This window comes from Homarus americanus, unplaced genomic scaffold (assembly GCF_018991925.1).
Source record: "Homarus americanus isolate GMGI-L3 unplaced genomic scaffold, GMGI_Hamer_2.0 scaffold45562, whole genome shotgun sequence".
Taxonomy (NCBI): Eukaryota; Metazoa; Arthropoda; class Malacostraca; order Decapoda; family Nephropidae; genus Homarus; species Homarus americanus.
The window spans coordinates 3842956-3855693 of NW_024744839.1; the positions used below are offsets into that span (position 1 = coordinate 3842956).

A 12738-nucleotide genomic window follows, 5' to 3' on the forward strand; every position below is an offset into this window, starting at 1 on the left:
TGATGACTTCCGAAATTATACATAAAACTCATGATGTCTCAGGAGGGTTGGTATGCTGTCTTCGCCCACCTCCATTTACTATCCAACATGGGGTGAGTTGGCATATAGGAATAAAGTAAACAGTTAAGTGATTACTATCACATAGTTTAAAGAGACAACACGCATATCCCAATACCTATCATCCGTGATCTCAGAGGTTTCACACAGAGTATGTATAGATACTTTTTTAGCTACTGTACATCCAGATGGTCCACAGTACACAGTAATGTATCCTCTGGGAGAGACCATAGCATAGATATTGACTGGAAGAGCAGAGTATTGATCTCATGTGCTGCCATTATCTGAATTTTCCATGCTTTGAAACCTAATCTAACCCAAACCATGTGAAGTTGGAATCCATACGGTATGGATTCCATCTTAGGTATGGACCATACCTAAGATGGGAAAAGGATACTTCAGTCTTATCATTCAAATCCCATCTACCTGCATCCTTAACACCTATATCTTGGCTACTCATATTATTGTTATGGGGAAGATAGGTAGAAGCGTAAAAATCAGAAATCTTAAAAACAGGCTGATCAATTTTTCTAGTTTTCGAAATTTAACCTGGCCAGATGTAATACACAAAGTAGGTATGTGAAGGAATTAGTTGTTTGAATCATTTTTGGGTTTGGGGCAATACCTGTACAGATTTTTTTCTCAGAGCCATATCAGATAAAATGTTCCATGAACTTTTCTGAAAATTTCAGGCATGAAGTACATTGGTATTCAGAATATGTATGTGAGATCATTAGTGGCTTGAGGTATTTTTTTTACAGTTTTATCATTTTACTGTGAGTTAATATAAATTTACTATAGTAGGTATACGTAATGTGTTACAGGGAGCTCTGGGGAAGAAGGCTGGATACCATGTGGAAGATCACACTGTAGTGACTGAGGACGGCTACATTCTTACTATACATCACTTGTCTCCCTATGCCAACCCTGCCAGATGCTCCATCACCATCAGGTCTAGTTAAATATTACTGTACTATATCATTTATACACTTAAAGTTACATACGTACATAAATAATGTATACAATCACACATAAGTATACAGTATACTGTACACACACACACACACACATACAGTACAATACTGTAAAACAAGAGAATGAGGGGTGATAGGCTGGTAAAGAGTGCACAGTATGGAAGGAAGCAAGGGGAAAGACCAAGAAGGATATGAAAGGTTAGAGTGAAAAATGCACTAGATGTGTAGGTATAAACATTCAGAAAACAGCAATGTGTGGGAATGAATAGAAACCATGGCAGTAAGTGATTTTTGGGGAAGGATGTGCTGCTGATAGGTGATGGTTGTGTGAATCAGTGGATAGACAGTGTATAAGAGGAGTAAAGTACTATACTAGAACAGAACAAGTATTTTCCAATGTAAAAATGTGTGTGTGTGTGGACAATTCTGGTTTTGGAAAAAATTTTCCATGAAAAATTTAAATTCCGGATATCGGAGAGTTCCGGTTAAGAAGGAGATATATATATATATATATATATATATATATATATATATATATATATATATATATATATATATATATATATATATATATATATATATATATATATATATATATATATATTTATTTATTTATTTAAGAGGGATATATATATATATATATATATATATATATATATATATATATATATATATATATATATATATATATATATATATATATATATATACAGTATATATATATATATATATACACACACTGTATAGTTAATTTTTGACTGTACTGTACATATCTCAACAGGAAAAATAAGAGAGATCCATACATCAATGTTACCTTCAGTGCTTCAGTAAATCAACAAGGCAATGCCTTTGGCCCCGAAGTTCCAGGCAAGGTGGAGAACAAATGGAGGTCGGAAGACAATGGAGAAATACATACTCAGGACACTTCTCTCATTAGAAATAAAGTGGTGTTCCTCCAACATGGGCTAATGGGTTCCTCTGACAACTGGAACACCAATACAGAAGAAGACTCTTTAGGTAAGTGGTATTCAATAAAAGGTTCTCTCTGCACTGTACCTATGTTCTCAAATAATCCCCATTTAAATCTCATTTGGCAGTTTATTATGGTTGATTGGGATGGCTCCGATGAACTTCTCATGACAATAGATATCATAAAAAAGTAACAAACTGCTAGCAGATTGTTAAGTGGTGAAATGATAAAAAAAAAATCACTAATAAGTTAAATTATAACTTCCATTTGTATCAGTAACATTACTGGAACTACAGAACTGTACAGTATCATCCTGCCTGTCTTCCATTGTTCAACTTATCATGTTAGAAAGCCACAAAAAATGCAAATGCATCAACACAATTTTGCCATATTAATCCACCATGAACTGTGGTGTCTGACTATATGAATATATATCTTTTCAACCTAACATTTTTGCTTTTACAGTGCTGTACTGTACTGTACTTAACCTCCTCTAACTGCAGGAGCTACAACCCAAGACAGGGCAAATCATTTAAATGCCAAAAATTTTATTTTTGATCCAGGAAAGCACTTTCCTCCAAACCCCTTACAGTATACCCATCCTTTACTTTGTATAGTATCAACAACTTATTCAATCTCCAACACCCTAATCTTACAAAACTCCTGAGTCAGATGGTACAGTATTCATGTTCTAAAGTTAATGACTATGACTAAAAATTTATGTCAACCCCTTACAAGTTTTTCTTACTACCACTGTCCTTAGATATTCTCCCCAATTCCAGGAAACTTTAAGTATACAACTCATCCATCCCTGAATAAACAGTGATCTTCCATCAGCTTTATCTCCTGGAATTTATTAAGTTATGGAAACAGTCACAAACAAACATATATATTGTCATCATGAGAAACACAAGATGATCTTTAACATTTGGTATAAATTTTATTTGGTCAATTTAAATTGTCATGTAGCCCTTTGTCTGACAGTTATACGCATGAAATTTTTGTATTATTGTTATTATTATTATTATTTTTTTTTTTTTGCCTTGATTAAGTATTGCAACAATTTTTCCATGACTTATAGTTAATATACATGTAACAATGGCAGCATGCCATCTCACAGGCCACCTCATCCCCAGTTTTTTCCTCTTCCCAGTAAGTCAAGCTATAATTAAACCAAATTTTGACCTAAGGTTAAGTGAGAAAGGGTGTCAAAAAATTTTATTGCTGAATTGAATTAACATTAAATGAAATAACATTAAACAAGGAATGCCTGAATATATATGATTTCCCATAAGCCATACACAATAGGAAATTTTGTTCTGTCTTTTTCCTTTTTTCAGGTGAGGGAATCATAACAAATCAATGAAGGAGGAAATAAGATTAAACAGAGAATGAGGCTGGCCTGTATTATGTAATGTTGTAAGCAGCTCTAATAATTTCAGAATTTCGGAACCAAGTTGTAATTGATAAAATTGGGACAAACTGATATTCACAGAAAAACAATCTTTCCACTCACCCTGCTCATAACACCTCCATCAAAATTTCATCAGAGTACAGTATTGTAGTACATAAATGTAATGTCCAATTTCAAATCATTTGTCACTTGGGATAATGCTAACTTTATCTAATTTGGTGGTTTTAAAACTGAAGTATATGTACTACATTTCTTTTCCTGGTATGATAATTTTCAGCTGAACTTTATTTTCAACAAAACTTCTATAGGTTTGTCTTATTTCAAGTTTTCATGGCTGGTTGTTACATACTCAGCTTAGAGCCTACATATGTCTTAACAGAATGCCTTAAAAACTTAATTTTATTATCTGCATTTACAGGATTCTTCTCTCTCTTCCACCCAGCTACTCATGCTCTCAGAAGCTTGTCCACCCTCACATGGATTTTTACATCCACATTTAGAGGTGCTACCCAGTTATCCTTATCCCTCCTTCACAAACCCATCATTAAGCCATATGCCTTATCAATGATCCAGCTCTTACATCTAGCATCTATTCTCTTAATATCTATCATTCAGTACATCTAATTTTAAATCAGTGAATTTGCACTTAATTAATAATCTTACCTAGGAACTAATACTGTACAGTGGTGGTACAGCAGTGACATGTGTATCCCTCACCAATTTATCAAGGGTTTGAGTCCTGCAAGCCTGGACACATATGAAATGGCTGCTATCCAGTGAGAGTAGATGTGACCCTACTAAACAGTCTCCTTTTGTTCTAACATTGGATAGACCAACCACCTGAATGGCTAGTAAGCAGAGTGGTGAAATACTAAAAACAAACAAAAACAAAAAGTACAGTACTGTAATAGCAACCATTTTAATTTTCTGTATTTTTTACAGCCTATCTACTGTCAGATGCTGGGTATGATGTGTGGATGGGCAATTTTCGTGGTAACATTTATTCTCGAAAACACATGAACTTCACTCACAATGACCCTCATTTTTGGAGATTTAGGTGAGTTTATAGACATAATGTGCAAAAAAAAATTTTGCATGCACATTGTATGCTTTTGAGCATTTCTGATTTTTACTTTGTCTTTGGCTTCTATCTTATTTGGTGAGTGTTGTAAATATCTAGGTGGTTGCCTGTAGATTGTCCTAGATTTTTAATCCTGCAGTCTTGGTGGGATAATATACATGTTACTTGGGCAAGACATACGGTTAGAAAAAGTGGGATGTATCTTTACTTTATACACATTCTCTGAATTTACCACTGAAGTGTGACTACTGTATATACATACTGTAATGCAGTTCATAATGGCATCTTCAGTACAACCATTACATTTTATATCACAGCTATGATGAGATGGCACACTATGACCTTCCTGCTATGCTGGACTATGTTATACTCCAGACAGGAGTGGAAAAGCTCCACTATCTGGGACACTCTATGGGTACGACAGTTTTCTTTGCCCTCATGAGTTCCCAACCAGAGTATCAACAAAAGATTGCGTCAATGATAGCTCTGGCCCCTGTTGCTACAGTCACCAGCATCAGCTCCCCCATCAAATACCTGGCACCACTTGTCAATGAGTTGCAAGTAAGTTTAACCACATATTTTGAATCAGCACTTCATAACACTTGGTTACATTGAACTGTATTACAGGGTATAAGATTTTTTTTTCTTTTTAAATTCCAACTTGGGTGTGGCGGAATCCGGACCAGTGATGTTAAAACATGGTAAAATAGTAATTTTACTTCATCATCATGTTTATCACAATTCTTTGGCCATTTTCTAAGCTTGCACAGGTTAGCCATGATTACCTAATGTTAGCTTTCCAATTAGCCTCTCTCCAAGTCAATCTTGGCCTACCCCTTGCTCTCCCTCCTCCCCTCTATAATTAAATTCAAATATTTCTTGACCCAACTGGTCTCCTCCACTCTCCTTACTTGACCAAACAATCTCAGCCTAACTCTATGCAAAACTTCACCAATTTCTCAATGCCCAGCTGCTTTCCTAGCTTCAATGTCATATTACACACCCATCTCACCATTCTTATTTCAGCTAATTCAAATTTATGTATGTCACCCTCTTTAATTGCCCATGTTTCAATATCTTAAAACTTCCCACTTTTCATGCCAGTTGCATACATCTTTCCATTAATACAAAGTGAAAGTCCTGTCACCATCAATAGAAGCAACAGCTCCCTAAACTTCTTCCAGTCACTCTGCAAATGTGCTAACCCCAGCACTACCTCCAGGATTGATTGAGTCACCCAGGTAGCAGAACTCATCAACACAGTCCAGAGAAACTGGTACTTTTCCAATGTCGAGCTTTTCCAGCTTGCTAAGGCCAAATGATAACCTGTAAATACAGCACACTTAAGTCAGCAATATCTTTTTGTCTGCCATTTATTCCACTTCACCACTTGTATATCCAGCTTTCACACCCACTGATCATTATTGGCTTCTTACCAACACCCTTCTGATAAACAGCACATGGCAATTTTTTCACTTTTTAACCACACAACTAATCATTACTTTTGTTTTTGCCACTTTCATTCTCATTTCTTTTGATTTCACTCCATCCTTCCATTTCTTAAATTTATCCACTACCTCTACACTAAGTCGTCAGCATACAATAACTCCCAGGGCAGACCAGTCCTAAAATCTCACAGTAGTGCCTCTAACACTTTCCTCACCATTTACTCTCACAGAGGTTCTTGAGCCTGTATACAAAGCCATGACTACTCATACAAGACACTCCTTGACCCCTAATTTTTTTATTGCCCATTGCACTACCCCACATGGTACCCTGTTAAATGCCTTCTCTAAGTCTACAAATAAAAATACAGCTTTCTCTCCTTCCCAAGATATTTCTCTTGTAGTTGCTTGGCCATAAATATTGTCTCTATAGTCCCCCCTACCAGGCATGAACCCAAATTGCATTTCATAACTGCCCAGTCTCTCCCTTATCAATTAATCAATCACTCCTACAACTTTCATTACCTGATCTATCAGCTTCAAGCCCCTTTTGTTCCCACATTCAAGTGCATCACATTTTCCCTTGTAAGTATTCACAGTTACACTCTTCAGCCAGTTCAGCTGGAACATTAATTTCCATCATAACTGCATTATTCAATGCAGTCACAAAGTACAGTAATAATATTTGTTTTGAACTTATCACATCTTTCTAAATATTTTTAAGATATTTTTTCCCTAGTTTTTTCTTATTAGTAAACCCTGATGCCAATGAAGTATTTAACTTGGTACCAATCATTGACACTACCCAATGAAGTGTATGTATAACTATTAAGAATGTACAAAACAAAAAATTCTAAATTTGTAAGTTAAAAATTATAAACTTACCTTCAAGATATAATTCATTTTCATACAATCTTGACCTAACATAACAGAATAAGAGCATACAGTATAATATACAAATAATACAGTGATATCTCCATAAGCCGGAACAATTGGTGCAGAGCACTTCCAGGAATGAGAGATTTCCGGGTAACGAGATGACTCTCTCAAAGCCGGAAAAAATCCCTCACCCCCGGAATTTTCCAGGTAACGGTAAAATTTTCTCAGAATTTCCAGAAATTGCCCATTGCATCATCTCTTGAACCCGGAAAAATACAGCTCCTCCTCGACTTACGACCTACTTGACTTATGACCACCCGCACTTACGACCTGCCTCAGTCATACCAAAATTTTGTCAAATTACGTATTTTCGAGTCCCAACGTCAGTACACAGACAAAATTTTCGTTTGTAATTCACTTTAAAATGGCTGGCAAGCTTAAAAGTGAGAGTTTTGTGGTGCTGAGAAGAAAAAGAGACACCCATTTTAGATTTTTTATGTATTACAGTATTTAAGCATTTTCGACTTACGACCATTTCAACTTACGACCTGGATTTGGGTCCCTAACCCCGTCTTAAGTCGGGGAGGAACCGTATCCCTCATCCCCAGAATTTTCCGGGTAACGGAAAAATTTTCTCAGAATTTCCGGGAAAACACTCCATCACCGGAATTTTCTGGATATCGGGAAAATTGTCTTTATTTTTCCGGAAAATGTGCCCCTCAGAAAATTTTAGTTCCGACTATCGGAGAGTTCCGGATTTGAGGGATTTCAGCTAACGGAGATATTACTTCTACATAAAGTGTATACCACCATGAAAAACCTATTCTGTGTTAGATAAAAGCCTGATTACAGTAATGTAAATACTTAAGGTAGCTATGTCAGTAACTTGGCAACTTATGTACTTTGCAATACAATACTGGCATATAGCTTTCAGGTGTTTAACAATACACAGCTAATATATAACATATCATGGTGGATGATATTTTCATGACTCAAAGATATTGCATGATACATGGGATGAAATGTTTCCTGATATTCTAGTTTGTGTTACGGCTGTTTGGAAATGACCAGGATTTGATGACAAACAGACTTCTAATCTCCTTGTGGGACCCTTATCGCGTATGTAGGAGCCACACCTTTTGTGAGAATCTACAATTTATTATAACAGGCTTTGACCCTTCCAGGGCTGACCAGGTAAGTCTTCATTTTAGTGCTAAGTCTCCTTTGTAGTGCTCAAAAGTAGTACAGTATTTATCGGGTACTAATTTTTGTAGTGTATTTTACTAGGCAAAAATTAGTGAATAAGTTGCTGAAGATACAACTTCAATTTTAAAACTTTTCCCACTTACTGCAGGGTGGCCAGAATTGAGTGTAAATACACAATCATGCTCCCTTTTGTTTTAATTCTTATCGCTGTAATAAAAGTGTTTTGTTAAAAATGATTCCTTTTCACAGTAATGCCCCAAATTAAGTTTACCCAAATCTCCACAAAACCATATTGCTGTGATGCCATGCTCTTCACTCACACTGTTGCTTTATGGATATCCTTCCCATCAATTCTTGTGTATCCTTCACCCCCATCCTTCCATCTCTTTGGCCTTTCCCATTCCTTCCAACTTTGAATTCTACTCTTTTTAATAAAACGTTTTAAGGAAGAAAGTTCTGCCTTCACAGAGCACTTTAAACCTTTCAAAACTACGTTTCTAAGATAAACTATTGCATGGTGCATCTTTCTCTCAATTAGCTAAAGAAATTAAAGTGTAAAAGGGATGTACAGTACTTGAATATCAACTTAATTATTTTTAATTACCTCTCTTTCTTCTCCTTCCCTACAGAATATAAAATACAACCCTGGAATTTGTACTTACCAAATAATGTACATACATTCTCTAATCATACCTTATGAACATTATTGCAGTCAATATGGATGCATCTATTCAGTCGATGGTTAAAAAGTTTTAGTCAATTTGTTCTTTTACGTTAAATGTATACCATCATTCTACATTCATAATGCTAATAATTTCATCTTGTCACAGGGAATGGTCCCAATCATCCTCTCCCACAACCCAGCAGGAGCATCTACACAAACACTCTTCCATTTTGCCCAGGGCTTTAACTCAGGTAAATCCAAATTGTAACTCCTCAAACACTAGATATGTTTCAAGCTTTATTCATAAATTTGTGAATAGTAAACTCCTTCAAACCCAAGTTCATTTAATCCGGATCCCCTTGCAAACCAGACAGGGGTCCACCACCGGACACACATGCATACCCCAACCCCCCAAAACACAACCCAAATCTGGTTAGTATGGGGGAAGGTTCATGTAAGCGTGGACTGCCACTGTTGTGGCACAAGAGGGTACCTCAGAAGTTGCCTCTGAGCAGGTGATTGCTGAGGAGCACTAAAGTGAAGTGTCTAAGAAATATAAATAGTGTACAGTACATACCGGTATAGTGAATGAAATTAGCGGTGAAAACAAACTTCCTCTCCACCTTCAGTAACGTACTAGTACTTTGTGAGTGTCATACAGTCACCTCCTACCTCAAATGCCTCATGATAAATTAATATGTACAGTACCCCTGTAGTTAGGTAATAACGTTCAGGAAGCTTCCCTGTGGCCGAGTGTGTGGCGTGACAGGCTGGAACCTGATAACCCACGCTGGGCATTTAAACAGTGGCGGGAAAAGGCGCACGTTCTGGAACGTCACCCAGGGCATGCTAGTTGGGCGTTCTGGAATGTCACCCAGGGTGTAAGGGTTAAACAAAATTTTTAAACATGATATGATAAGAACTCAATTCATTTATGAAAAAACGAAAGAAATTTTTATACCGGAGTCTATAAAATCAGTTCTAATTAAGTTAGAAACACCATTTTAATACCAAAAAGTATATAAATATGATATGGGCCTCAAATGTAGGTATTTTTGGGGTGTAAGTCATGAATGGAGCTGTGTCACAACCAAGACAATAAACACTGCTGCCAGGCATAAGAGAGCTGCTGGCAACACCAGCCACTCAGTGACTCACCAAGAGCCACCACTAAGCTGCCAAAAGTGTATGAAAGACTGAGGAAAAACTAACTCTTGTACCACCCTAAGCATCTTAAAAAATTTCATATGGCATATAAAAACCTGAAAGGTGTTAAGTCTATGCTAAAAATAACAGTAGGTTCGGCTTTCTATGAATAGCTTGACTCAAAAATTCCCCCACCCTCTGGAAATTTTTACCCTTCAGTATAGACAATACAGACCCCCATCCAACCCAAAAAAAATTTCAAACTGGACAGGCTTTCCCCCAATTAGTCTGGTTTAGAGGGAGTTTGCTGTATCTGTAATAAAGTCTTACTCTTGAATTTTAAGAAAAAAAGTGCTAAAGCTGTTAAATCTTGCACATTCAGTACTCTGGTACTGTATATTAAAACTTTATTTATATTTCAGATCATTGGTATCTTGGTTTAATCCAGAATTTGGGTATTTTACTTCATTTGTGTAATGTAAATTAAATGTTTTGTATTTCTTGATCTTTTGCACTGCAGGACGTTTCCAGAATTTTGACTGGGGCAAGAAGAAGAATCTACTGCACTATGGTCAGATTGAGCCTCCAGAATATGATGTTACAAAGATCAAGGTTCCCATCACAATGTTTTGGGCAAATAATGATTGGCTGGCAGGCGAGAAGGTAGAGAATAACTTTAATGTTCTTTGGATGTTGATATCCTGAAAACATGGGATCATCACAGTGGACTGTGGGAGGTACAGGTATCCCTCACAATACGAATGGGTTATGTTCCTCAAAACCATTTGTTAAGTGAGTTTTTGTATAGAGAATAAAGGAGCACAATGAGAAAAATAGGGTTCAGTTCCCCAATGACAAGAAAACCCCAATATCTTTTACTTACTTTTATCCTCTTCACCACTAATCGGCTCGTTAGCTGCTTGGGCAGTCGGTCACGTCTCTGTTATGCCTTGTTGGCAAGTACTGGGCATGCACTGGCTCCTGAATGTATCTGAACCTGCTCCAGTGTTGGTCAAGTCTGGTCTTGAAAGAGCTCACACTCGGTGATGTCACAACACTCTCTGGCAGATTGTTCCAAGAGTTCACAACTCTCACTCCGAAAAAGTTACCCCTCACAGTTTTCTGGGCCTGCGGCTTCTTCAATCTTGAGCTGTGACCCTTTGTGGGGGCGAGCGTCCGCCAGCTCCAGGTAAGGACACTCGACTGATTAGTGCCCCTTGAGATGCTTATATCCCTCAATTAGGTTGCCCCTTGCCCGTCTGTAGTATAAGCTAAGCAAGTTCAGGCGCTCCAATCTCTCAGGGTAGTTGAGGTGCTGAAGTGCAGGCCCTCCTTTGAACATTTTCATTCAAATGTCAGTCCCTAGTATATCTCGGGGACCAGGCGGGGTGACAGTACTCCAGTTGGGAAGCACTTCACTCTTGAAGATCGTTACGAGTGACGGATCGTCTAGATATCTGAACAACCTTCTTATAAGACCTAATAATTTATTGGCAGATTTACCTTCATACCCAAAAATATGAAATCACTTTATGAACAACAAAAATCTTACCTAACTAATAATAAGTACAGTAAGTCCTCGTTTAACGTTGCCCCCGATAACGTTGTTTCATTATAACGTCGCTATTCTTTAGATACCCATGATTCGGATAACATCCCGCCGATTCAGTAAAAGTCCTCGCGGACTACTTTATACGACGCATCACCCTCTCTCATCTTGGCACGCTATGCTCTCACCCGCGGAGAGTCACAGCGTCCCCAAGCGTCGTCAGTCTTTGTTAAGCTACCACAGCATTCGTGCGTGTTTAAGTGTTTTTGCTCTTAATACTGTACTGTACTCTAACCATTTGAAATGGTTTCCAAGCGCCCATTAAGTGCTACTGATGCTAGTGTTGTGAAGAAGCAACATAAGACCATTAGCCTTGCTATGAAAATGGAGGTTTTAAACCGGGAGGAGGAGCCACCCGCCGGGTCTCAGTGACTCACCACCCCCCCTCCTCCGCCCATCAGTGAGTACAATACAAAATGATTTACAGTGGTCCCTCGGTTAACGAGTTACCTTCCATAAGATTCTTAACTTCGGTTAACGAGCAATCCCTCGATTAACGAGTTTCTTACGAGCCAACCTGAACATGATTTCGCTTGCATTTGGCGGTCCACCAGCTGTAGTATTAGTCCGCCAATACAGTAATCGGTTCTAGGGCTTAAATTCCTTACCATTTTAGCAAATATCAAGAAGTTTATACTATTCAATAATTTTAAAAGTTTAATATTAAATTTTTTACTCATTTTAACAATTATTGAACATAATTGAAGGTAATGAAACTAGTTTTATGCGTGCCATCCAGCCTCTCAACACACCATACAGGCGTCAGTCTTTGTATCTTTTCAGTGGAGGTAACATCTTGCTCGAGACTCTTCAACTAAACTCTTTTTTTTCTGTGTTTGCAAGCAAATTATTGGTCATTTTGAAATTTATTTTACATATTGACAATATATAATGCAGTGCAGTGTTTATTTAAAGAAAATACTCTTGAATTGCACCAAGAGAACTAAAATTTTATGGGTGAAATGGTGCCATGGGGTGACTTCTCTTTCACCCCAATGCCTTCTCTTCTCCCTTCTCCACCCCCATTCTAATTCCCATCATCATCATCCAGGAGCCTTCTACATACACACCTCAAAGTAAGTGTACTTTTCTACCTTTTTTGTTGAATTTAGGCAATTTTCGGTGAGCTGGAACCAATTACCCAAATACCCATTGAAACAATGGTTTCGGTTAACGAGCAACCTTCTAGAACGGATTGTGCTCGTTAACCGAGGGACCACTGTAATTTATTTATATATATACTATTCTCTATAAAAATGCCATTGAATTTCTGTATATGTAATGTATTTTATG

General features: G+C 37.3%; 1 protein-coding gene across 7 annotated transcripts in view; it reads left to right on the forward strand.

Moving 5' to 3' along the window:
• LOC121878040 (gastric triacylglycerol lipase-like) overlaps window positions 1-12738 on the forward strand; it is a 41314-nt gene that overhangs the window by 20763 nt on the left and 7813 nt on the right. For all 7 annotated transcript variants that reach the window (XR_006091091.1, XR_006091092.1, XM_042383999.1 and 4 more), the window contains 7 exons: window positions 882-1009; window positions 1813-2048; window positions 4358-4472; window positions 4814-5057; window positions 7862-8014; window positions 8857-8941; window positions 10357-10499. Coding sequence is in view for 5 of the 7 variants with exons in the window: in XM_042383999.1 (XP_042239933.1) it covers window positions 882-1009; window positions 1813-2048; window positions 4358-4472; window positions 4814-5057; window positions 7862-8014; window positions 8857-8941; window positions 10357-10499 (1104 nt within the window). In the remaining 2 variants the exon portion in view is untranslated. The remainder of the gene's footprint in view (window positions 1-881; window positions 1010-1812; window positions 2049-4357; window positions 4473-4813; window positions 5058-7861; window positions 8015-8856; window positions 8942-10356; window positions 10500-12738) is intronic.